Source organism: Haliotis rufescens, unplaced genomic scaffold (assembly GCF_023055435.1).
Source record: "Haliotis rufescens isolate VD_foot unplaced genomic scaffold, xgHalRufe1.0.p SCAF_18, whole genome shotgun sequence".
In the NCBI taxonomy this organism is placed as follows: Eukaryota; Metazoa; Mollusca; class Gastropoda; order Lepetellida; family Haliotidae; genus Haliotis; species Haliotis rufescens.
The window spans coordinates 21,681,892-21,706,942 of NW_025963868.1; the positions used below are offsets into that span (position 1 = coordinate 21,681,892).

At 42.4% G+C, this 25,051-nt stretch overlaps 1 protein-coding gene across 1 annotated transcript; it reads right to left on the bottom strand.

Annotated features, from left to right (window-relative positions):
- Window positions 1–14,309: 14,309 nt before the first annotated feature.
- Window positions 14,310–24,429, bottom strand: LOC124148008 (E3 ubiquitin-protein ligase TRIM56-like). Its single transcript, XM_048398399.1, has 3 exons — window positions 24,411–24,429; window positions 20,339–20,636; window positions 14,310–18,170 (listed from the first exon to the last, which is right to left on the bottom strand). The coding sequence occupies exons 2-3, from the start codon at window positions 20,619–20,621 to the stop codon at window positions 16,681–16,683; spliced, it is 1,773 nt and encodes a 590-aa protein (XP_048254356.1). The 5' UTR covers window positions 20,622–20,636; window positions 24,411–24,429; the 3' UTR covers window positions 14,310–16,680.
- Window positions 24,430–25,051: the final 622 nt, after the last annotated feature.

A 25,051-nucleotide genomic window follows, 5' to 3' on the forward strand; every position in this document is an offset into this window, starting at 1 on the left:
TGTGTGTTTAGTTTTGCTTTTATTTGGTGGTGGTTTGATCCCTGGCCCTGTCATGACCATAGAGGATGAAATATGGTGTTTGTTGTTACCCTGCCTGACTCTTGCATCAAGGGGGTAAAACAATGACGGAGTCAGATTCATTGTACTATCTTAGTGGGTATTCATGGCATGGTATCTAAAGGGGCCAGCATTATAAATACGAACATAAGTCAGGACAAGTACAAGCAGACACACTCACACACAAGTGATGACAGATAAATTTACCCTATCTCACAATAAGCATTTTTCATTCTTTCGGTCATGGTGTGGAATCGCCCAAGAACAAAGTTTTCAGATAAAAACAAAATATTTCACACTTCCCAGCATCACCATGGTCATCACCTAAACCAAAGTAAACACTGTAAACACCTAACACGACCTGATCACCTGACATAACCGCCACACCAATCTCTTTCACCCGTGAAGATCAGGGGTAGAATAGCTCTTCAGCAACCCATGCTTGCCGTAAAAGGCGACTGAGCGTGTCGTAACGGGATCGGGTGGTCAGGCTCGCTGACTCGGTTGATGCATGTCGCCGATCCCAATTGCGTGGATCGATGCACATATCAATCACTGGATTGTCTGGTCCAGCCTCGATTATTTACAGACTTCCCTCATATAGCTGGAATATTGCTGAGTGCGGCGTTAAACAACAAACAAACAACAACCATTCTCTTTCTCATCGCCACTGTGTGGGCACGTAAATAATTATGGTTTGATTTTTGGGGCAATCATCCTCAGACATACATCACATATACAGATGTTTATAATGGGAGCGGACGAAGAGAAACGACCAGCTTGTCGCAGTTTGTGCAAGCGTGGACGGTGATGTTTTCTGTGCTCCCATTTATCGAAGGAAGGTTTTCAGAACTATATTTGAAGTGTCAAAAGCGCACCGTTGGTCGGCGATTAAAATCCAGGGATTCTGAACGGGACGGTCATCGCCCAAAAAGGCCAAAACAAGTTGCTAAACCGGCTGTTCACTCCAAGGTTACGCAACCAAGTCAGCGCGCCTGGCCACCCGATCCCGTTAGATGTCTCTCACGACAAGCATGGTTTGCTGAAGACCTATTCTAACCCGGATTGGCAGGTATATCGCTCACTCCCTCCACGAGAATTGGCGGGTATATCACTTTCTCACTCACTCTTTTGTCCCGAATTCGTGAACAACGCTTATTCGGGCAGTGTATATGTAAATCCATTACAAGGCTACATTGCCAGAAAAAAGCATTTTGATTCAGTGGTCGTTGTTCAGTCAGGTTTAATCTGACGGGCCTGTGATGGACCCACGCGGAGAGAGGTAAAGTCACAAATGTCAGTTATGACATTGGAAGCACAAAAAACAGTTAGCAAATGATTTTCTATGCTTTATTAAAACAATTTGAAACAAAAAACACAAACAAAGAAACGTAGTTTGACACAGTCTATATCGACATCTGAGAAGTCTGACATTCTGTCAATATCAATATGGAAGTTTGGTCTGGATAATCACACGCCCGACTGGTACAAACAGTATTTTTAGGTTGGGTAAACATTAGGCATGTCGCCATACACATATCCCCGGATACGGTTCGTATTGCCATACTTTGTTTACGATACGATACGTGTCACGATTTTTAATTCGCTGCGTGAATTTATATATTTCATCGGGCATAAACATTATTAAAAAGGCTTGAACCCTCCTGAATATCTGTATGTCATATTTCAATCAATTTTTATTTCAGATAAAAATGAGTATCAACACCAGAATGTAAAAGACTAGAACAGAACTAAAGCCTTAAAGGGCAAGTAAAGTCAACATAGCAACTTTGCAGATTTTAATACTTTAGGGATAATTAATCACAATTGCTTGGTCAGAAATATATTTGAAAAACGGAAACAGCATAAAACAGACGATAATAAACGAAAGGCGAAATCGTCCCCAAATTTTCGCCACTGAGGTCGTTCCACTTCCTGGCGTGAAAACGGGTTTTCGGCGTTTGACGCGCTGCGCTATTTCAACGATAATGAAGATCGGGCGGACGCCCAGTCTGCCTGCTTCTGTCCCGGTTTTTATAATACACTATGTCTTTTTTTCTGTCTGCTCATCCATTTGATTAGCGTGTCCACAACTTATGTAACCTTAGTAACAACACTGAGGATGCCTTGGTTATTTAATCTTGGGATTAATACCCGACAGGCGTTTATTGTGTGGAATAGTGCCGAGGCAGAAGGTGTTTTATCACTCAAACTTTTGGTAATAAACTTCTAGTTAACGATTGTTTTTTTTTGTTATTTCAATTATTCACAATGTCAAGATCACACATACAACAATGTATACAATTATGTTATTATTGTAGGATTAACAGAAATAGCAGAAACAGTATATGTATACTCTCTAAGCATCACAAGATAGATAAACGCAGCAAACATATCAACTAATGCATACAGTTGTCAATTCAATTTCAGTTTCTATATTAACTCAAACCACCAGCCGGTGGTATATGAGCAACGTAATAACAGACATATCTACAAATGTACAAAGTGATCAAACGGCAACAGTCGTTTACCTTAGTTCAGAGAGTATTATTTTTACAAATTTAGTTTTTTAAGATCGTAAGTTCTCATATTTGACATCAAATGTTTAAAGGAAATAATATTTGACCAATGTTGATATCTATTATAAATTAATGTTTTTCTTTGCTGATCAAAATATTCACATCTAAAGAGGTAATGGAACTTGCGGCTATGGCTGGGGAGGTGCAAAGCTTACATGTGCGATATTCGCGTGGGATGCCCTCCCAGCGGCCAGTCCCTATCGGCAAATTGTTATTAAGGTTCTGAATTTTAAAATTGGAGTACAGATTTCTGATAAGAGAAGATATTGTCACTCCTGTGCTGGTAGCTTTAGGCCACGCCCAAAATGGGTTTGTTATGGAGTTGAGGACTTTCACTTGGACATTGAAATACTTTCTACGAATATTATGAATTTCTCTCGCTTGGAAAATGACTAAATGTACCGCAAAAATTGATATTCGCAGCAAAATCGAAATCATTTCTTCACTTTACTTGCCTTTTAAAACAATGTAAATTTACAATGTACTGTAGATATGGCTTAAAATAATGATGATTAAATTGTTTATTAAAATGTATGAAACAACAGAGATATTCCATTGTTGTTTTACATTTTTCCATCAGTGAAACGATTCAGGATTAACATTTGAATCGATCCATACAGGATTAAAATTTGAGTCGATGAGGTAAGTGTGTATTGCGTATCGTATCGTGTTAGAATATTATCGATGCATCGTTGTATGAATCATGACATCCCCAGTAACTGTATACATGAAGAAGACAGCCCTTGTTTGTAAACGTAACAGATAAAGAATGATATAGTCTCTAGGTGTTGGAATAAAGTCAGATTGACACAGCGGTTCACTACTTTATTTCACATATAAACCATCTTTTGAAAGAACACTGCCCAACTTTCAATCCACCGACACCCAGACTGCCACAGTCTTGATCAACAGGCTGACCAGGAGCCCACTTCCCAGTGTACAGCACGCTGGTGTTGTCCCATTTGAATGACATCTCCCCCTTCCGCGTGCCATGTTTTTTCAGTCCTACCCAAACTTCTGAAGAGTAAAATACGAATATATTCAACATGTATTTGTTTGTTTGTTTGTTTTTATTGTTTAACGCCGTATTCAGCAACATTCCAGATATATGACGGCGGTTTGCCAATAATCGAGCCTGGACCAGACAACCCAGAGATTGACATCATGAGCATCGACCTACGCAATAAAGGCCCTGCAAATCCCCCACTCCCCCCGACTTGATTTCTCAATGTTTTATATAGTAACTACACATATGTTGATAACGCCGCACTCAGCAATGTTCCAGCTACATGACGGCGGTCTGTACAATATGAATCGGGGCAAGGCAATCTATCATTTGATATCATGAGCTACGAAATTGGGACAGAATGGCATGAATCAACCAAGTAAGCGAACGTGACCATTTGATCCTTTTAATCGCCTCTTACGACAATGCATGGTTTACTGAAGACCGGTTCTTACCCGGACCTCCAGGGGTATCCATTCTAGTCGCCTCGGGTCAAATATGTATTACTGGGACCTCTTCTTTCCAGGAATCCTCCAAAATGCAATGAACCCTTTACGGTATATGCCCATGTTTAGAAAATGGTTTTACACTCTTTTGTTTTTGCTCCCCTTACAAAAGCTTTAAATAAATATATACTAGCCACAAAAAGAAACTGCATACCAATAATGTAAAATATACGTATGTCAGTTCGAAATATATAATATCGAGCGAGCCAAATTTGGGATGAGTCCAACAATGCTACAGACCATCCTATGTGACGTCACGTACATCAACAGGATTACAGGAGGGAGCGAGTGAGTTTGGGTTTACGCCGCTTTCAGCAATAATCCAGCAATAACACGGCGAGGGACGCCAGAAATGGGCTTCACACATTGTACACATGTCGGGAATCGAACCCGGGTCCTCGGCGTGACGAGCGAACTCTTTAACCACTAGGCCACCCGACCGCCCCCAGGAGTACAGGAGAACCCCTGTTACACGTGCAGCATGCACCAGCTCGTGCAGGTGACCCTGGCCCCACAAGATACCTAGCCATTTAAAAGGCCATCGTTCAGACATTCCATCGTTCAACAAATGAGACATCTCAAGGGAAACAGGTCATGCCACGACCAACAACTGCCGAACGTCAGCACTCCATTAGAATGTTGCTTGGTGGACTGTAGGCATGGTGGCCAACCGCTTCCATTGCCACAGAAACGCCATTTCGTCGCTGATGTCTAAAACAATAATGACGTCCAAGATCCAAGGATGTTCACGTGTGACGACGCCAGCACAGGACCGGTGGGTACGTTTCACCCGTCTCCACAACGGACACCCGACAGACCACTACAAACACTACTCATTGGAAAGGAGTGAGTGTGCTTTTAACAGTATTCCAGTTATATCGCGGCGTGTCAGCTAAATGTAGGAGGAAAGCCCGAAGTGATGTAGGCCTAGACGTTTACCACTTCGGTCAAACCTACGAGCACGGGTATGGTCTTGACAAACCTAGAAACATAATCGGTGTGAACCGGGATTCGAACCCACATTCATAGGTTCCTGGCGTGCCCAAGGGAAGCTACTCTGTACAGCGAATTGCGGCGCCTTAGACGACTGGGCTACCCAGGCCCCCTCATTGGAAAGGGAACACTGTCCAGAAACGTTCTTTGATCACGCATGCTGCTGTGTTTGTTTCCGACGTCATGGACTTTACCCGGGCAATTTGTGACTACAGCTGTGCCTCAATGCTCTTTCAATAAATCTCCCATACAGTTGACCCTGTCTTGCCGTCTTTAATCAGTTACCTCGGTTTTCACCCGTGCAGTATCTCTTTGTGGATAGTATACATTTAAAATACCGTTACCGAAATTTTTCCTTTTCAGTGTTCTTAGTGTCGATATCAACCGCTGAATGACATCCAGTTTATCCGGAGAGTTGAGCTCAATGAGCTCCGAGCCTTCCCTGTGACACAGCATTCGGGCCTGGTTCCACGACGTGCTCTTCCTGTGGACCTTGAAGCAGAAGGGGTGGCTTGTGTTCGTATTGAAAGTGTAGCCGCTCGCTGCTTGGCACTTTGGGATTAGGTGTACGGTTGTGTCGCCTGAGAATAAACACGACTGGTATATACTGATATGGAGCGGTCGGCATCGGCACACGTTTGTACGGTGGCCCATACTTACGGTGAGATCATAAAATATAGAGGCATGCAGTGAAACATGATCTCACCAGTGGCGGGTATGGTCCCCCGTACTTTCTTTATATTCACAGAAAGTATATGGGACAAGTACGGTGGCCCATACCCGCCACTGGTGAGATCATGTTTCACTGCATGCCTCTATATTTTATCTGGCGGCCGCCAGATACTTTGGCTCATCAAGCAGGTGATACCTACTTTAGAATCAAAGCTCAATCTTACGGTTACAATCTCCAACCTGTCGATTGCCAGGGAACTGGTCCAGAAGTAATTCTGGTCACACGTGGTATGCCAATTTGAAACGAAATGTATCTGGCAAAATATAGAGGCCTACAGTGAAAAATGATATCCCTAGTTGAAGTATCTGGCGGCCCTCAGATATATAATAACAGGGGAAAATCACCTCTCCATTGCAAGTATTTGGCGGCCGCCAGATATATAATATAGAGGTATACAGGGGAAAATCACCTCACCATTGCAAGTATTTGGCGGCCGCCAGATAATATAATATGGGCCCCCGTACTTTCTGTATATTAGTATTTGCGCAAGGTAATCGCATTATTATTTTGTAGAGTATGGTTTTAGTGTATGAGTGCAAACAGACGAGGACAAAATACCGATCGTCAATGGTCCCCACACCGTTTTCCACTTTCTTGGCCATACTTATGTACATATTAAAGCCAAGAATCCTAAAACTTGCAAGGTAGTGGGATGGTGAAGTAGTCATGTAAAATATAGCTCAATTTCAGTAAAGAAAGAAGTGAAAAGAAGTTAGTCATATTACCTTGCTCTGTAATGTGTCTAACAATAGTACATAGTTTTAAGAAACATGGAATTGTATCATGTTCAGCCGACTGAAGATGGAAGATGGCGCACTTATCTGATTCATTAGTCGTAGGCTTTAAATGATACAACTTCAATATCCAACGTTGGGGAGTGCTGCAGTTTGCTGTAGGTGTGCCAAAAACCTTAGATGGTTGTTCGAAGTCTAGATTCGCCCCGATTATGCTCTAGGTATGTCAGCTCCATACCCGTGGTCGTGGGTTTCACCAAAGTAGGAAACAATTATCGCCTAGATCACGTCGGGATTTGCTCCCACATGGAGGCAACAAGCCTTGATATATAAGTGAGTGAGTGAGTGAGTTGGGTTTAACGCCACTTTTAACAGTATCATAGTTATATCACGGCGTGTCAGCTTAATGTGGGAGGAAAGCCCACGAGCACGGGTATAGTGTCTTGATATATAAAATTCTGGTCAACACAGCATTAAACCCAAACTGACTAACTCATTTAAAACCCCCTTACGGCATGTCAGGTAGTGCAGTTGTCCGTTCGCCACAGTTGACTGAAGAACCAGTCCATCCTTGAAGGCCAGGCAGGTTGATGAGTTGATAGCCGACACTTGGACGCTCGCACATGGGGGATCCAAGTAGCATTGCAAGACGCAGTTCAAGTGCCCGTCGACGTCATGCTTCCGCCACAGCAGAAATACGTCCATATCCTCTGCAAAGTTATGTCTCGATAACTCTACATCACATGCCTTAAAACAATTGTTCCCAAGTAGGAGAAAGGTAGCGACCCAATACAACATTGTGTTGACAGTTTTGAGTTTTGATTTAAACCAAAGCAATTTGACCCCGCTTGTCACAATCCAAACTACCTCTATTTGATTCCTAAGCCACACTGCATCAAATGAACGTCGACGGAATTTTTTAGGATGAACCATTTATCGAATATGGTGGATTAGATTTTTTAATTCATGAATTAATGAGACCTCAACTTGTTTTGCTTTGTAAATAATAGAAAGTAAAGTAAAGGGTAGATAAGATTCGTATATAAAACTCCGGCTGTTGGTGCTAGATTAGATTGTATACAGGCAGCTACTTTCTGAATCGTAAATCTTTAAAATACCACTCCATCCCCACCCCCACGACAATGGTGTACTGGCCATGACATGATGAGGCCATTTAACGACAATGGTGTACTGGCCATGATATGATGAGGCCATTTAACGACAATGGTGTACTGGCCATGACATGATGAGGCCATTTAACGACAATGGTGTACTGGCCATGACATGATGAGGCCATTTAACGACAATGGTGTACTGGCCATGACATGATGAGGCCATTTAACGACAATGGTGTACTGGCCATGATATGATGAGGCCATTTAACGACAATGGTGTACTGGCCATGACATGATGAGGCCATTTAACGACAATGGTGTACTGGCCATGATATGATGAGGCCATTTAACGACAATGGTGTACTGGCCATGACATGATGAGGCCATTTAACGACAATGGTGTACTGGCCATGATATGATGAGGCCATTTAACGACAATGGTGTACTGGCCATGACATGATGAGGCCATTTAACGACAATGGTGTACTGGCCATGACATGATGAGGCTATTTAACGACAATGGTGTACTGGCCATGACATGATGAGGCCATTTAACGACAATGGTGTACTGGCCATGACATGATGAGGTCATTTAACGACAATGGTGTACTGGCCATGACATGATAAGGCCATTTAACGACAATGATGTACTGGCCATGGCATGATGAGGTCATTTAACGACAATTGTGTACTGGCCATGACATGATGAGGCCATTTAACGACAATGGTGTACTGGCCATGATATGATGAGGCCATTTAACGACAATGGTGTACTGACCATGGCATGATGAGGCCATTTAACGATAATGGTGTACTGACCATGATATGATGAGGCCATTTAACGACAATGGTGCACTGGCCATGATATGATGAGGCCATTTAACGATAATGGTGCACTGGCCATGATATGATGAGGCCATTTAACGACAATGGTGTACTGGCCATGGCATGATGAGGCCATTTAACGATAATGGTGCACTGGCCATGATATGATGAGGCCATTTAACGACAATGGTGCGCTGGCCATGATGTGATGAGGCCATTTAACGACAATGGTGTACTGGCCATGATATGATGAGGCCATTTAACGACAATGGTGCACTGGCCATGATATGATGAGGCCATTTAACGACAATGGTGCGCTGGCCATGATGTGATGAGGCCATTTAACGACAATGGTGCACTGGCCATGACATGATGAGGCCATTTAACGACAATGGTGTACTGGCCATGACATGATGAGGCCATTTAACGACAATGGTGTACTGGCCATGATATGATGAGGCCATTTAACGACAATGGTGTACTGACCATGGCATGATGAGGCCATTTAACGATAATGGTGTACTGACCATGATATGATGAGGCCATTTAACGACAATGGTGCACTGGCCATGATATGATGAGGCCATTTAACGACAATGGTGCACTGGCCATGATATGATGAGGCCATTTAACGACAATGGTGTACTGGCCATGGCATGATGAGGCCATTTAACGATAATGGTGCACTGGCCATGATATGATGAGGCCATTTAACGACAATGGTGCGCTGGCCATGATGTGATGAGGCCATTTAACGACAATGGTGCACTGGCCATGATATGATGAGGCCATTTAACGACAATGGTGTACTGGCCATGATATGATGAGCCTCCCCGATGCACCCGAATGTTTATGGGCTGTCCCTCAAGAATGGTGGCCTGGACTTTGCAATCACAATGGATTCTCTTCATAAAGTTAAAAACAAGTACTCTGAAATGAAATAATGCATCATTCAAAACATATTCATGAAGATATGTCCTCAACTTTAAGGTCGTGATTCAGAGTGGGCACCTCCATGTTTATACAAAGTGGTTGGTTGTTTGTTTGTTGGGGGCATGATACCCACACGCGTGGTTTAGCTATTAGGTGCTCATACGCAATGCCGCGGCTTGCTGACATCAACATATTCATGCTGTGGGTATGCTGCAAACAGGAATGGCGCATAACGAAGTAACCTGTTATTTTAATGTTCAGCGAAACACAACTTCATCCCTAAGGAAACCTTATCTACAGCAGGGCAACACTCATGACTTACCACGGGCCGGTCGTCCGCGTGTGAGGGTCACGTCAATAAGACAACCATATTCGGTTGGTGCATCTACGGATACGATACCAAACTGTCACATTAACAGCTCGGACAGTTCCTGGCTTGAGACCAATTAGTGACAGAACACAACTTACGGCCCCGACGTCCAGTGGTATGGGGTGACATCACAAATCACAGGAGAACCAACTCATCATTGTTAATGGCAATGTAATGGAATTCTCTACCATATTTAGATCTAAGCATAAAGATTCAGAGTGACAAAAGCTCTTCACACGACTGTTTGCCATTGTCAACTTTCCCTTCATGTCGAGAAACCTTTGGTGTCTACATTTCACAACTTTTAAAGAACATTCGAGTATGGTCTTTCTACGGAGATTTCAAATATATTAAGATTTCGTCATACGACGCTTGCTCAGAAGTTGTCAGAACAAAGTTACAACATTAAAGACCTCAGCAAAGCTTTCAAAAGGTTTTATGGTAGACATGTGGAGGACATTTCTAAATTAGACGCATCGGTGACACACATGATGTCCGATGCTAATCCCGTTTTGTCTTTTGCCCTATCGTCCCGTGTGTTTTCAGGTGAACAGTTGACTGGTCTTTGCATGTGTTTGTGACTGGTGCCAACGGTGGGGCAGGATACACTCAACTTCAAGAACATTTTTGTGTCATAATTGTGTGGTCGTGATTCATAAATATGATGCAGTCAGTATCGTACAATCCACTCCTGCTGGAGGCTGTTTCTTTCTATTATGGGGATGTTGTTTTGTAGCTTTTAATATCAAAACTTCGGCAACCCCTCAAAACACTGCAAACAAACAATTGTTCTTAAGTATTAGGTCAAAGGGTACGAAACGTTTTCTGACAGTTTTGAGTCCTGCTTTAAACTGAAACAATTAGACCCGGTTGGAAACATTCAAAACCAGCTAATTCTGCTTGATACCGCTTTCGGTTGAATTATTTAACTATTTGGATGAGTTTCAATATCCATGACCTACTCATTTATTCTGAACATTCTGCATTTATATTGTCTAGTCAGGAGAATCAAAGAACGATAAGAACGGCGATCATTAATCATTGGCTGGTGATAACGTGATGGCTGATCACCCGGATGAAGATGTTTTAGTGGCATAGTCTATCTAAAAGACTGGGACCAAGCGGTGTAACTTTATAACGTCTAAATAATTTACACAATCAGTAAAAAACAGTTGCCCTTTCTAATCCGTCTTGACCTTAGTTGTGCTTTTAATACGATTGAACACAACAAGCTGCTGGGTCGATTGGAGATGGAAATCGCTGGGTCGCCTCTAAGTGGTTGTAATCCTATGTGTCCAACGGACAGTATATGGACCAGTGCTATTTACTCTTTACACCAAACCACGTGGTATTATTATCTTCAACGCCATCTTAATGCTCACGACTCCGAGCTCACTAACATGGTCAGCGCCGTGTCCCTCAGTCGCGACATACAGAAGGTTGCTGGGACCACATCAAAGCATGGATGACTTCCAACATGTTGGAGTTAAATGGCGACAAAACCATTGGTTCAACGCGCAGAAACACAAAAACCGAAGATGAATCCATCAGAGTTGGTACTACACAAATCTCACATACGAACATGGTCAAAGACATTGGTATTCTTGATACGGAACTCGGCCTAGAAAAAGCATATCAATTACATCTCCAATATATATATATACAGTCAAGTCCCGTTAATCCGACATTGTTGGTTGAAAACGAAATAAGGTAGTATAAACGTTCGTGATCGAAAATTGGACAACAACACGATAGATAACGATACGAACACGTAGGAAAATGAAAAATGAAATATTCATATTGTTCAGTTACGTTTTCTTATCGGTAGCGAGAACTTATATCCGATTTTAATGAGATTGAGGTAATCTAGGCATGTGATTAATCCTGTTTTGTTTATTTAAAGCAGTAATTGTTTATTGTTAAGAAAGTTTATCTCAGCCTTTGAAATATGCAGCTACTCGCCGACTCGTCTCGCACCAAAAAACGGGGCTGTGTACTCGCGGGCAGATGGACATGGAGTACGCTGATCGCTGATTAACGAGACTGATTAATGAGTGATTTCAGCAATTCGTTGCAAATTAGGTGTGTCGGAGTGCGAGACTGTCGGATTAACGGGTCTAAATAGCACTGATTAAATCGGTTCCCATCATTTGTTTCGGATAAAGCATATATTTATACAGTCAAGTCTCGTTAATCCGACAATCTATATATGACCGGGATGTTAAACCATTTAACTTATCATTATTGGATATTTGAGCCAATATTCGTCGCAACCACCATAATGAAATAGTGCCTGATGTTTATTTTCGCGGCTATAACTCCTAAATAGACCATTTGTTTGTTTGTTGCATAACGCCGGACAGCAATATTCTAGCTATATGACGGCGGCCTATAAACAATAGCATCTGAATCACACAATCCAGTGATCGACATTGTAAACGACGCGGTCGGGGTACGTTGACACACAATCAACCTCGTCAACGAACAGGCACCCTGATCCTTTTGGTCGCCTCTTAAAACCAGCATTAGTTCCTGGGGACTTATTCTAACCCTGGCTCCCCACGGGTCGGACTATGGGACTCAACATAGTCAGTGAGTGTATGTCCTCTTTTGTCCGCATTTAAGTAGGGTTCATTTTCTGTACTGTTCACACATACCATAAGAATAGGTCATGTCTGGTAGTCTGTCTGGCATGTTTTTTTTATTAACAGGTAATGAAACCAACTCATGAAATTCACAAAGTCCAAAGTGTTCTTTTTTTGTATATACAAAAAACACATGACCGCGAGGTATATCCAGGTTTGTCAGCACCATTCCCGTGGGTTTTGCCAAAGTGGTAAACGTCTCAGTCCTGCATCACTTCGGGCTTTCCTCCCACATGAAGCTGACACGCCGCCATATATCTGGAATACTACGGTTATAACAAACTCAAAGGGGCCCCTTATTTTAGTTTGTTGTAACAGTAGTTCGTTATAAACATATATACAACATATATACAGCAATTAGCTGGGACCCAAAAAACAGTTCGTTATATCCGCCAGTTCATTATAAGCGTGTTCGTTATATAAACGTAGTTTACTGTACTGTTAAACGCGGAGGTACACTCAACTCGCTCAGTCACACACTAATACTCGCAAACCTGTTTCATATGAAATTAAATGCATGTGATTTGTTACTTTTGGTTTTACCGTTTTTTTTGGCAGGATTTAATATGATACAAAAATTGTAAATGCCCTCGTCACAATGTGGCTGACATACTGCAGATCTGACCTAGAATTTTAACTCTCTCAATTAAAGAGATCATATTAAACCGCAACTCACTGACCTACTCTTGGCATTGTCTTACGCCGGAAACCGAAAGAACATGTTTGTTTCCACTAAATGGGCTATAATACGCAAACCAGTCCAGTATATAACGTCAACGTCGGAATAACTAATAAGAAACATACAAATTTATGGGGCGGAGTGGGCAAGTGGTCAAATGCGCCAGACTAGCGACCGCCAGGTGATGTGACCGGGTTGTAATTCAGCCCTGGATCCAACAATGTTTACAGGTCCTTACAGTGTTGTCAGTACACCTAGTGTACAGTACATACACACTGTGCACTCATAGAACCCACTCGTCCAACGGTTGATGACCAGATGGTTGAAACACGAATACGTACATACACCCGAAACACTAGCGTTAAAACGTGAGTTGTCACCCTGGGCAAGTGACTTAGTTCAAATGTGCCCCTGTTCACCCTGCAGGGAATGAGATATGTGAGAATTTGAGGTAAAAAACCCTATAGCGCCCGTAGCTTTGGTTGTATACTCCCGAGGGAGTTGAGAATGATAACTGGAATGCAAACGGATCAACTGGTTGGGGAACATATAAAACCGCATTTGAACAGATACAGTAGTTCGTTATTTTAGTTCGTTATAACCGTAGTTCGTTATAAGCATATAAACAGTCAACATCTATACAGCAAATGGCCGGGACCAAAAAATAAGTTCGTAATATCTGTCATTTCCTTATATGCGTACTGTAATACAGTAGTAGCTGGATACCAGCGGAATAATAACAATAATTATAATGATAATGATAATAATAATAATAATGATGATAATACTAATAATAATGGATAACAACTTCTGGTTTATTGCATTTAGCGAGGGTTCGATGTAGATTCAAGCTGTCGTGACTACAACCAAGCTTTGGGAGGCTATATGCATTACATTTAATGGATAACAAATAGCACACAGAGAGTTGGATGACGCCAGATGTATAACAGGAATAACGAATGGCGCACAGGTAATGAAGTCTGATATAAAAGGATTAAAAATACCATAGTTGTTGTCCATGTGTTTTCTCATTTACCGACCAACTTCTAGAATGCAGATCAAACAGTTAGAGAATAACAAGTCTCGGGTATCCGTCGACACAGATTCCACTGGACGGAAAAAGCAAAATGGTCGTGAAAAAATATATGTGTTTATTCATGCTGTTTGACATTAAATTCACATTGTATAAAATGAAATACAAATCACGTGTTTAAAATTTGTGTTATATCTACTTACATATATACATTCAAAAATAATTTATAACATTGATTTAAGCGTTAGAGCGACCCGGCCAAGACCCATTGTACCAAGGCAGCCTTTAGGGGATGTTTGAGGTGGTGTCAAAGCCCTGAACATATTCTCACTCACTACTCCCAATGCGTGCATGGGTGTCGCGAAGCTGCGTGGTTCGACCCCCTTATCGCGTTGTTAAAAAATACGCTAAATGAGGGTACTTGTTACCCTGCCCGGTAAACGGGGATAAGACCGGGGAATCCATGTTAAACTGCGAGATGGTATCTCAGCGGTCTGAGGCTATATTTTATAGCCGACGTAAGTACCAGACTGGTACAAGCAGCCACACACGCACGTGCAGGTACATGTCGTTATTTAATGCAATACTCTTGAGCGTTTAGCCCCATTTCACCTCAACTCGCCGCGTTTGTCGTCAATGCTGATTATGTAACTCCATATATCTCTGCTCATGCTATCAACCACCGGTTTGCCTGTCCGAGACACGGTAATTTACAGGCAGAAGTGAATTTCATGATAGATTGCCGACTGTGAGGTGAAATAAACTCCGCCTACAAATTAGATGATAGTGACCCGTGGTTTCTCAGCACGAAAGTGGTAAATGTCTAAGACCTGCATCATTTCGGGCTTTCTTCCTAGTTTAAGCAAACACGCAGTGATATAACTGTAAGACTGTTCAACGCAACGTTAATCACAATTCAATTCCCTCATTCTGATCAAACGATCTAAGGAACGAGTGAGGATTTACGCAAGTATTAGCAATATTCAAGCAATATCACGCACCGTACGCCTGTAGGGAGTCGAACCCCGGGTCTTCGACGTGAAGAGCGAACGCTTTAATCACTGGACTACCCCACCAACCCTTACACGATCGTTTCCAGAAGCAAACTGATTGCAGAATATCTCTGCCGGGATCCAAAGCAGGTAGGTTTACTAATTATCCGCATGCACGCGACGTTAAACCCAATTTCACCTCACCTCACCGATAATCATAGGGAAAATATCGGGTGTTCTGTTACTTTTTTTGAGTAGTATAGTTCTCTGAATATAAATTGCCTGTTACAAATAATTGCCACACATGCTGCACTTCAGTGGGTACTCTTAACCAACCAAGATTCTACGCAGCCTTAAGCTTCAGAACACGTTTATCCAGCTATTGTCAGCAGGATCCGCATTTCTTCTTCACCGCACGTATACCGATGGAGAAAATAACTCAGAAACTGAGGGGCAATAGAACGTATACCGTGTTTGTATTTTATGTTGAAATTGAAACAACTGCTGTTAGATTGGTAATATGTGTTTAACCATCGCCCATACCTTAACAAGTTTGTAAAAAGTAATCCGTGTCAGGGTAATGTTTGTGTAAAAATATATTGGTTCAATGAAGACGGGGGTAAGAAATACATCTGCAACCACATGACATCTTCCATGTGTTTAAATGTTGTAAATTTGTGCGGGAAAATGCATTTCGTTTTTATAATCAACGATAACATGTCTGAGATACTCATCAAGAGTTGCGTATATTTTTCGATGGTGGGTAAAATTAAACAAACAAGACATGGTTATTCGATCGTTTTGTATTTCATACTAGTATCATATATGTCGTTTGGACCTTTGTGGTTTTTCAGCGACTGTTTTCAGCCTGGTAACGTATTGACAACGTTTGAAACGTTTTGGTCAAATCCAGTTTTCAAGTGTATACTTTCTACTGCCCGGCAGTTGACGTACTGTGTCACATGAACAAACCACGTCACTTTGTACAATGCTAGCATGTGACGTGATCACTACATTGATCACCTATCTCTGGTTATCTACACGCTATCACATCCTTGCCTCGTGTCTGTTCCCCCATGTAATTTGATCGGTCGTTGTTGAGACGTCAACATTGTTCGAGTTGATGTTGCCGGAACTTACATGCAACAAACACAATACACACTGCTGAAACTCAGTCAAACACCACGTTTCTGGAAGCTAATTAACAAAACGTGATTCCACAGAGCGATCTTTCCACTACGACTATCGTCCGTGTTACAATGGGTGGTTAGATACATCTTGGCTCTGAGAAATTTCGCTTTGTGAAATTGGGGACTTGACACCTGGGCCCACTTAAACAAAACGAACACTGAGGTACAGCTGTATTCTAGCGTAAGCTGATAGTGGTAGTGGAGCTATGGTGGCTTTGGAAAAACGTTGCACCATATACGCCTAGCTTGAACCCATTCGTATGTCCTTCCACAACAATACGCCAAACACATCAGTTTACAAGTGGTTTAAAGATTTGGATCTGGCGGGACTTCTTTAACATGTACCACTGGCCAAACTGGTCAATGTCCATAGCAGACGGAAGCACCAAGTCATCGTCACTGTTGAGAACAACACCCAAAAATTGCCCTGTTTGACTCAGTCTGTGAACCTCCTTGATTCCCGATAGAACCACGTAGATCCGGCCCTGTTTGTCACACGCCACCCCCGACGGCGGGGTCCCTGCCGGCGTCTTCCACTGCCACAACGTCTGCCCTGTGGGGGTGACGCACGAGATCACCTCCCCGTAACGGTCTGAAACGATGATACTCCCCGTCGGCGTCGTCGCCATGTACCAGCTCATGGAGTAGAAGGAGCTGTCAACCTTGGTCTTAAACTCCTTCAAGATGGACCCCGTGGTTGTAACGACACTGATCTTGTTTTTGTTGGATATTGCCAGAGTATTTGGGTTGAGGGCGGCGATCCCGAGATTGTTGATGGTTGTCTTGATTGTCGCGACCTGCTTCAGTTCTGGGAATACAGTCAGTACCATCACCTGGTACGGGTCGCTACAGCTGACTCCGACTTTTGTTGAGTCAAGTTTGCACAGTCGTGTCGGGTTTCCGTCTAATTTGATTGACTTTTGGGTCTTACCTCCCTGCTGAACGTAAAGAACTACAACTCGTTTGTTGTTGTAGTCACTAACTACAACGATTTGAACCTTAGATTCACGAAGAACAACGACGTCTTGGTATTCAGGTTCTTTGTCACAGTCGTCCTTCGTGGGGGTCAAAATGGCGACCAGTTGAGGACGCTCTACTCCCCCCGATGTGGATGTTTGGGGTAAGATAGTCTGGACAGGCTTTTGCGGTGGCTGGGGTGCTTTCACCGTTTTAACCGACTTGATCTCTTTGACCACTTTGGCCCCTTTAACCTCACTGGGCTTTGGTGTTTCGGGAGCAACATCAATATTCTCTTTGTCCGCATTGGAAGAAGACACGCCAGTTTCAATATCACAAAACACCAGTGAATCGAATTTGATGATACTCTCCTGCTTCAGAGTGAGTTCTATCGTAGCAAGATTGACACTGGTGGCACTATTCACTGCTTTCTTAAACTGGGCTTGCGCTTCATGGAATTTCTCCACCTCGCCCTCAGAAGTGTCCTTGACAGCTATAGAGGTCAATCTCTCGCCCACCTCTATCTGGGAGTTGATCTGATCAATAAGCTTCTGCTTGCTGAGCCAACTGCGCGACACAGTGTCCTTTCGTTGAACACAGAGCTGATTCAGGCGTTGTTTCAGTGCCTCTTCCTTTCTCTGAATCTTCAGCCTGATGGTAGAGAAGACGTCCGCGATTTGATGCGAGATTTCGTCCTGGTCCACGCTGATTCTGGACAGAGCCAGCTTGTCCAACTCGATCTTGTCCTGAAGGGTGTTCTCGCTAGATCGCAGGTCCTCCACCAACTTGTTCAGTTTTTTGACGTCCTTCACCACGCTCCTCTCTGTAACCCATCACACACGAACCAGTTAGTATTAGTCACAAATATATTGGCATATGTCTACATGAAAACTGTGATGCGCATTAATGAAAAATATAAAGACTTGTTAAATCAGCTTCTATTGGATGATCAAGTCACAATACCTGTTCATACGGTGACATGCATTATTCTGTCGTCACCAGACTCTATGGCATTCGTGTCCAGCCATGGATATTCCAGTCGTCCAACGCGCCCCAATTCGCCGTTCAGACTTACGTCCCTTAGATGTGCAAGGAACATGTGATCGTGAGTTGGAATCCCTAAGATTATTTTTCTAAAGAGCTGATGTGAGATTGGAGTTTCTGAGTCTGCACGTATGGAAAATCTTCACTTGCTTCATTTAGGGCTATAGCATTACACTAGGGATGCGCGGAAGGGAAAATAACATGTTTCGGGGACTGTGAGACGGACTTAGGTCAAAGAGAAAGTCTCGACACAAATTATCTCCCTTCTCACACTGCTGCATATCTATCATGGTGAATTAAAATAACAAGACATTTCTCCTAATCCAAATTCAGCAGATAAAAGCACCAGTACACGTTCAATCCTGAAAATAGGTTTTGAGTGTTCTGATTCCGACAATCATATTATCATACGAAATGCAGCTATAACGAGCTTGAGTACACATAGGGCTTAATATACGCATGGTGTATTTGATACGCGAAGCTAGAACCCTGGGCATGTTTAGAGCATCTGGTATGTCAGTCTCTGTCTTGAAGGCATTGGTATAGTCGTAGTGAACAATCGATGTTTCCTTTACAGTTTTGTTTTTTGGTATGAACGACATTGTTTTACTCAATGTTTGTTTTGGTACCCTAGTCTTCATTGAAAGCAGAGTACTTCACGGTTATTCTTTCAAATATTTTATGTTTTCATTCAAACTTTTCAGTTTGATAATACGAAATCAACCATTAAAGCTTTTGAATAATATTCAGTACCAACACAATTGAATGATGACGTAAGGCATTTGTATTTTCTTTCGGTAAAGTGTTTACCTAATTAGAAAGTGCATGTATTACCGCTGTTGAAAGAACATATAAATAAGAATATACGTCACCATTCGATTGTTTGGGTATTGAATATGTATTGTCCCCCGGTAATGCGTTTACCTAATACAAAAGTGCGTGAATTGTTTCTGTTGAAAGAATACATTAAGACCCCTATCTGTCTCTTTAATCCGTCTAATTTAATATTTAAATCACAATTACAATTAAAGCAAATTTGTTTTGTTTTCAGCAATCCGGAGCAGGTGTTTTAGAACACTGACCCTTCCAGAAATATTATTGCTTCGATTGCCAGAGTGAGTGGATGCTGTTTGACAGCATATTTAAGCTGTATCACGGCGGCCTGTAAATAACCAAGTCTTGACAAGTAAAACCAGTGACTGAAAGCATGAACGACAATCAATGGTATGAGTGAGTGAGGATTAACGACGGTTTGGACCGTATTTGACGGTTACATGACGTTGTCGGCCAGATGTGATGTAGGGCTTAGACGTTTACCACTTTAGTGAAATCATTGAGGACGTTTATGGTGCTGACAAACCTAACATAACCTGGGCGAACCGGGGTTCGAACACATGAGAATAAAGCATGGGTGTATCGTTGACAAACCAGAAACATAATCAGGGCGCGTCTGGGATTCGAACCCATGAGAATAAAGCATGGGTGAATCGTTGACAAACCAGAAACATAATCAGGGCGTATCTGGGAGTTGAACCTATGAGAATAAAGCATGGGTGAATCGTTGACAAACCAGAAACATAATCAGGGCGAAGCTGAGATTCGAACCCATGAGAATAAAGCATGGGTGAATCGTTGACAAACCAGAAACATAATCAGGGCGTATCTGGGATTCGAACCCATGAGAATAAAGCATTGGTGTATCGCTGACAAACCAGAAACATAATCAGGGCGTATCTGGGAGTTGAACCCAAGAGAATAAAGCATGGGTGAATCGTTGACAAACCAGAAACATAATCAGGGCGTATCTGGGATTCGAACCCATGAGAATAAAGCATGGGTGTATCGTTGACAAACCAAGAACAAAATCAGGGCGTATCTGGGAGTTGAACCCACGGTCATAGGTCCACGGAAAGGGTTATGCATGAAGACGGCCATATTACTACACACCTTGCTCAATTTGAAATATCTCCTCCAGCATGCCGGTCAGCTTGAAGTCCGTCCTGAACTGGGACGACCATTTGTCCGGCGGGGCAGCAGCATCCGGCATCAGTGTATGGGTGTTGCACATGGGACAACCGAAGCCTTTGTCATCCCGTTTAGCCTGGATGTGGTTCTCTAAGCAGTGCTCACAGAACGAGTGCATGCACGGCAGTGTCTTGGGGCGCGTGTACAGCTCGAAACATATGCTGCACGTCAGGTGCTTGTCCCGGATCCTGTGGGCCGTCGCCATCCTGATGCTGAATATCTGGAAGGGAAATTGCTGTTGTGAATTATGACGTTAACTCCTGAATAAACTAGGAATGCTGGGAATTTACGCCTGGGGTTAAGACATGAGACAAACTATGTTTAACTATTTTATGATGAAACCCAGACCAGATCAGCAATCATAGGTGAGTCGAACCTAATGTTCGTACCCATAATCAGTGGATCCTGGCATGGGTAAGGGGACGAAACTCTACACAGTGAGTTTTGCGGTGCCTTTGGCCACTGTGTCCCCCGCCGTGATCGTTTAACAGTATTGCTAACAGTTAGTGAAGATCCGGGGGTAGAATAGATCTTCAGCAACCCAAGCTTCGTAAAAGGCTTATGATTGTCGTAAGAGGCGCTGACTTGGTTGATACATGTCATCGTATGCCAACTGCGTAGATCAATGCTCATGATATCAATCACTCGATTACTTACAGACCTCCGTCATAGCTGGGATATTGCTGAGTGCGGCGTTAAACAACAAACAAACAAACGAAATAAAGCTAACAACAGTAAACACAGTCACTCGCCTGAACGATTAATGAAAACCACATGCAATATCCCAGCAATATCACGGCGGGGGCACCAGAAATGGGTTTTACGCATTGTACCCATGTCGGGAATCGAACCAGGCCATACGCTTAACCACTAGGCTGTTCCCCGCATGCCTGTCGCGACAGTGTATAGTAAGTAATATGGTCACAAATGCAGTTAATGCTCGTACGAAATCAGTCGTGACAGACGGGTTGTGCAGATTACTCGGGGAAATATTAATGTCCTCAAAGATCAAGAAGGGTCTAGTTATAAGGTTGGAAATGGCACATACACGTATTTTCAATTATTTACTTCGTGAGCGGGCCTCTCCCCTCCTCCCCCTCTGATGGCACAGACAACCGACACTGTCTACACTGTCTACACACGGCGACCTATTCATCCCACAGGGTGTATATACCCCCACAAAGGAACGCTTTGTCTGGTGTCGGTGAACATGCGACCCAGTGTTCGGCACATAGTTCAGTTAATGGTTATATAACATAGTTCTGCTATTTACTGAAATGATGTCAACTAATATGAACAATTCACACGCTCATGCTCAAAAGTTTTCTCACACACGACAGCCTAAAGAAATGCAAATTGTGACCTTCTCGTCCTGACCTCCGTCTTATCGGTAATATTTCAGCCATATCGTGACGAGCAACTAAAATGAACAATTCACACGCCCATACTCAAAAAGTGGTCCCAAGGACATGCAAATTGTGACCTTCTCTTGTTGGGTCACGGGAAAGTCCTCTAGGAAAATAGCACACACACGCACGCACGCACGCACGCACGCACGCAAGCACGTACACACGCACGCACACACACACATATATATATAGAAAGAGAGCGAGAGAGAGGGAGGAGGGGTGTAAACTAAGTATGAAGTCTATAATTCATATAATTCTATGAACGTATTAATGCTTAACAGCAAAACGCTATTTTTTACTCCCATGTCTGATTTTATCACTTCATGTTGTTATCGTGAAATGTATGCTTTTTTAACTATTCACGACATGAATAAAACAGTGGTGATATCAAAACACAATTTGTTTTATCTTTATACTTTTATCTTGAAGTTGACATTTTCCCACACGTCTGACATGGCTGTGAAAGTCCAGTCCAATGTAAACCATTCTCAATTACTAGTATGTATCTTTATATCCAATTATCATGTTAATCAGTATTCACCAATAAAACATCGTAAGTAGACATGAGTAAAAACATGACGACACTCAAAGTCTAACCAATGTCGAATTTAAGCAATCAAAGCCCCGTGGCGCAAAATCCAAGCTATGAATTTCCAAGCTTGAAGCGAGAGTGGCACTTTGCTGTTTTTATCAAATGGACGTGCTCAAAAGTGATTGCTGCTTGCCTGATAATGTACATGTCAATGTCACAATTGTTACTGATTATTGCCGACGAAATACATTTTTAATTTGCCATCGCATAAACATTCTGGGCTCTTAGTTCCTTGTGTATGCAATCGTATTGTACGTATCTATAAAACTGTTACTTGATCTGCTTGGATGGTCATGCCTCGTTATCTCGAATGTCCGGATATCGCGAAGTTACAACACGGTCCCGATAAGTTCGAGATAACGGGGTTCGACTGAAAATCACAGGTATTGTGACTGTTAATTAGATGATGAGATGATTTATACAGGTATTATACTGGTTATGGCTTATATTTTATCACCGGTATTGGAATTTGTATAGGTAGATAGGTGTGTTTATTATTGGTAGATAGGTGAGTTTTTTTAATTGGTAAATATATGGTCTGTTATTTGCAAACAGGTGGTATATTAGTAGTATTGCCGGGAAAAAAGGTAGTATAGCATCAGGATTGATTGTTGTGGTTGAAATAATTGAAATGGTAGTTGCAGACGTAGTAGAAGTTGTTGTTGTTAATAATAATAATAATAATAATAATAGTGTTTGTCTAGTCCTAACACTGCAAACGTAAGGTCCAAAACACAACTATGACACCCGTATCAAATATATCACCATCGAATGACCACTTCTTGTTTGGTTAATACTTAGCCATCATCAAACATGGGTGTATACTTTTCTCGTCCGGCAGTGTACATGGATACCTTTTAATCCGGGCGCATTAATCCCAGTGAAATCGTCGGGATTAACAGATTTCGGGATGAACGAATCATGGGTTGGAATGTCCCTTTGATTATGTATATAAGTCGCTCGAGTGTGGCGTTATGCGGACTCCTTTCAGCCCGCAACGTTAACAGAAGGATTCAACAGAGACAGGCGTCCATCAAGTAATAACCGAGTTGAGACTGCTAAAACTTGTCCGACTTGGCCTGATGAAGAATTGCCTCTGAATGCGCTGCAGGCTGTTTCTGAGGGCCATGTTCGTTCAACAAAGCTCGTAGCGCTAAGACGACCGTAACTCCCATAGTTTTAACATAAACTTAAGACAGATATAGTGCTACGATCGCTTTATGGAACGGGGCCTAGTATCTACAGTCGTGGTTGGACTGTACAAAATCTCCCTAGCGCTGCGACTCTCGTAACTACGTGTGTTACAGATGACGAAAGTACGTTGTTGGAATATCAGCGAGGCCCGGCCCTGTTGATCTCGAAACTGTTCCTCTTTAACCAGCAAGGTCATGATAATGTGATATATCTGCCTTTGCAAAGACCGCTTAAGTGGTCTAGTGGTTAGAGCGTCGACCGAGAGAGTGGACGGTCGGTTCGATCCCCGGTCGCGTCAAAACAAAACATGTTAAAGCTGGTCTCGGCCTGACGCTCGGCATTAAGGGGCTAAAACAATGACTCGGCTCGGAGTCAGTATACTGTGTCTGAGTGTTAAACTGGGTATTCATGTTAAACTGCGACATGGTATTTCAGTGGGCTAGCACTATGTAACCGGCACTACTCCGGAGTGGTAGACCACCCCATCCAACACCAGACATATCTTAAACCTATTTCACTTAAAGCCTTTTCAACATAGGAAATCCATTTACAGGTGTAACTATCTGTAACCTTGTAACCACATGATCATAAACCTCATTAAACCGGAAACCTTGTCTTCCGAACAGTCATTGTTTGGGGAGGTTTATGTATGGTAAAAAAGCATAAGTAATAACCAATTATTCGATAATCGGGAAATTCGTTTATCCGGACAATTTAACTGGAAGCGGTACTGTCCAGATTAACGAGGTTTCATAGTATGCAATAAAATAAGCAATAAAATAAAGTTTTGAAGAATTACCTCAATAAGTTTTGACGAGAATGTTTTCCGTATATACGAGCTGTATCACTGCGGTCTATACCTATTCGAATCTGAACCTGGTGATCATGACAAAAAGCATGAGCAGCGTTCGATCCAAGATAGAATACGATTAACAGCCCCTCTCTTAAAAGACCCTTAAAAAAATGACCCTTAAAAAACAGATTTAAATAGTCGCACAATCAGTATCGTGAGAGTGTTGGGCAATACCTCAACTTTCAGACCCAACACATATTCCAGTCACCATGACCTACCCGATATAAAATCGTGATGAGATCAACAAAAAAAGCACAACGGAATTGACAACTTCGTGACGCGTGACAATAACAGATGAAAGGGTGCGGGTGACTCACGTGACTTCACAGGGGTCAAAACGAGGCTAAGTATTATTGACACAGTACTGTGTCGTCTCCGATAGTACGGGGTGTCTTGTTCTGAAATCAACACTATTGACACTGGACAAATCGTGACCATGGTGAGCGAGTTTTATTCACTTTATAAAGAAGATCTCATATTTCAGCTGTGGTGTTGAGTTGAATACCGTGCACTTCAGCCGTCACCAGGCGCACTATCATTGTGTATATTTAATATATTTACATAACTGTTCAACTCACTGAAGGATA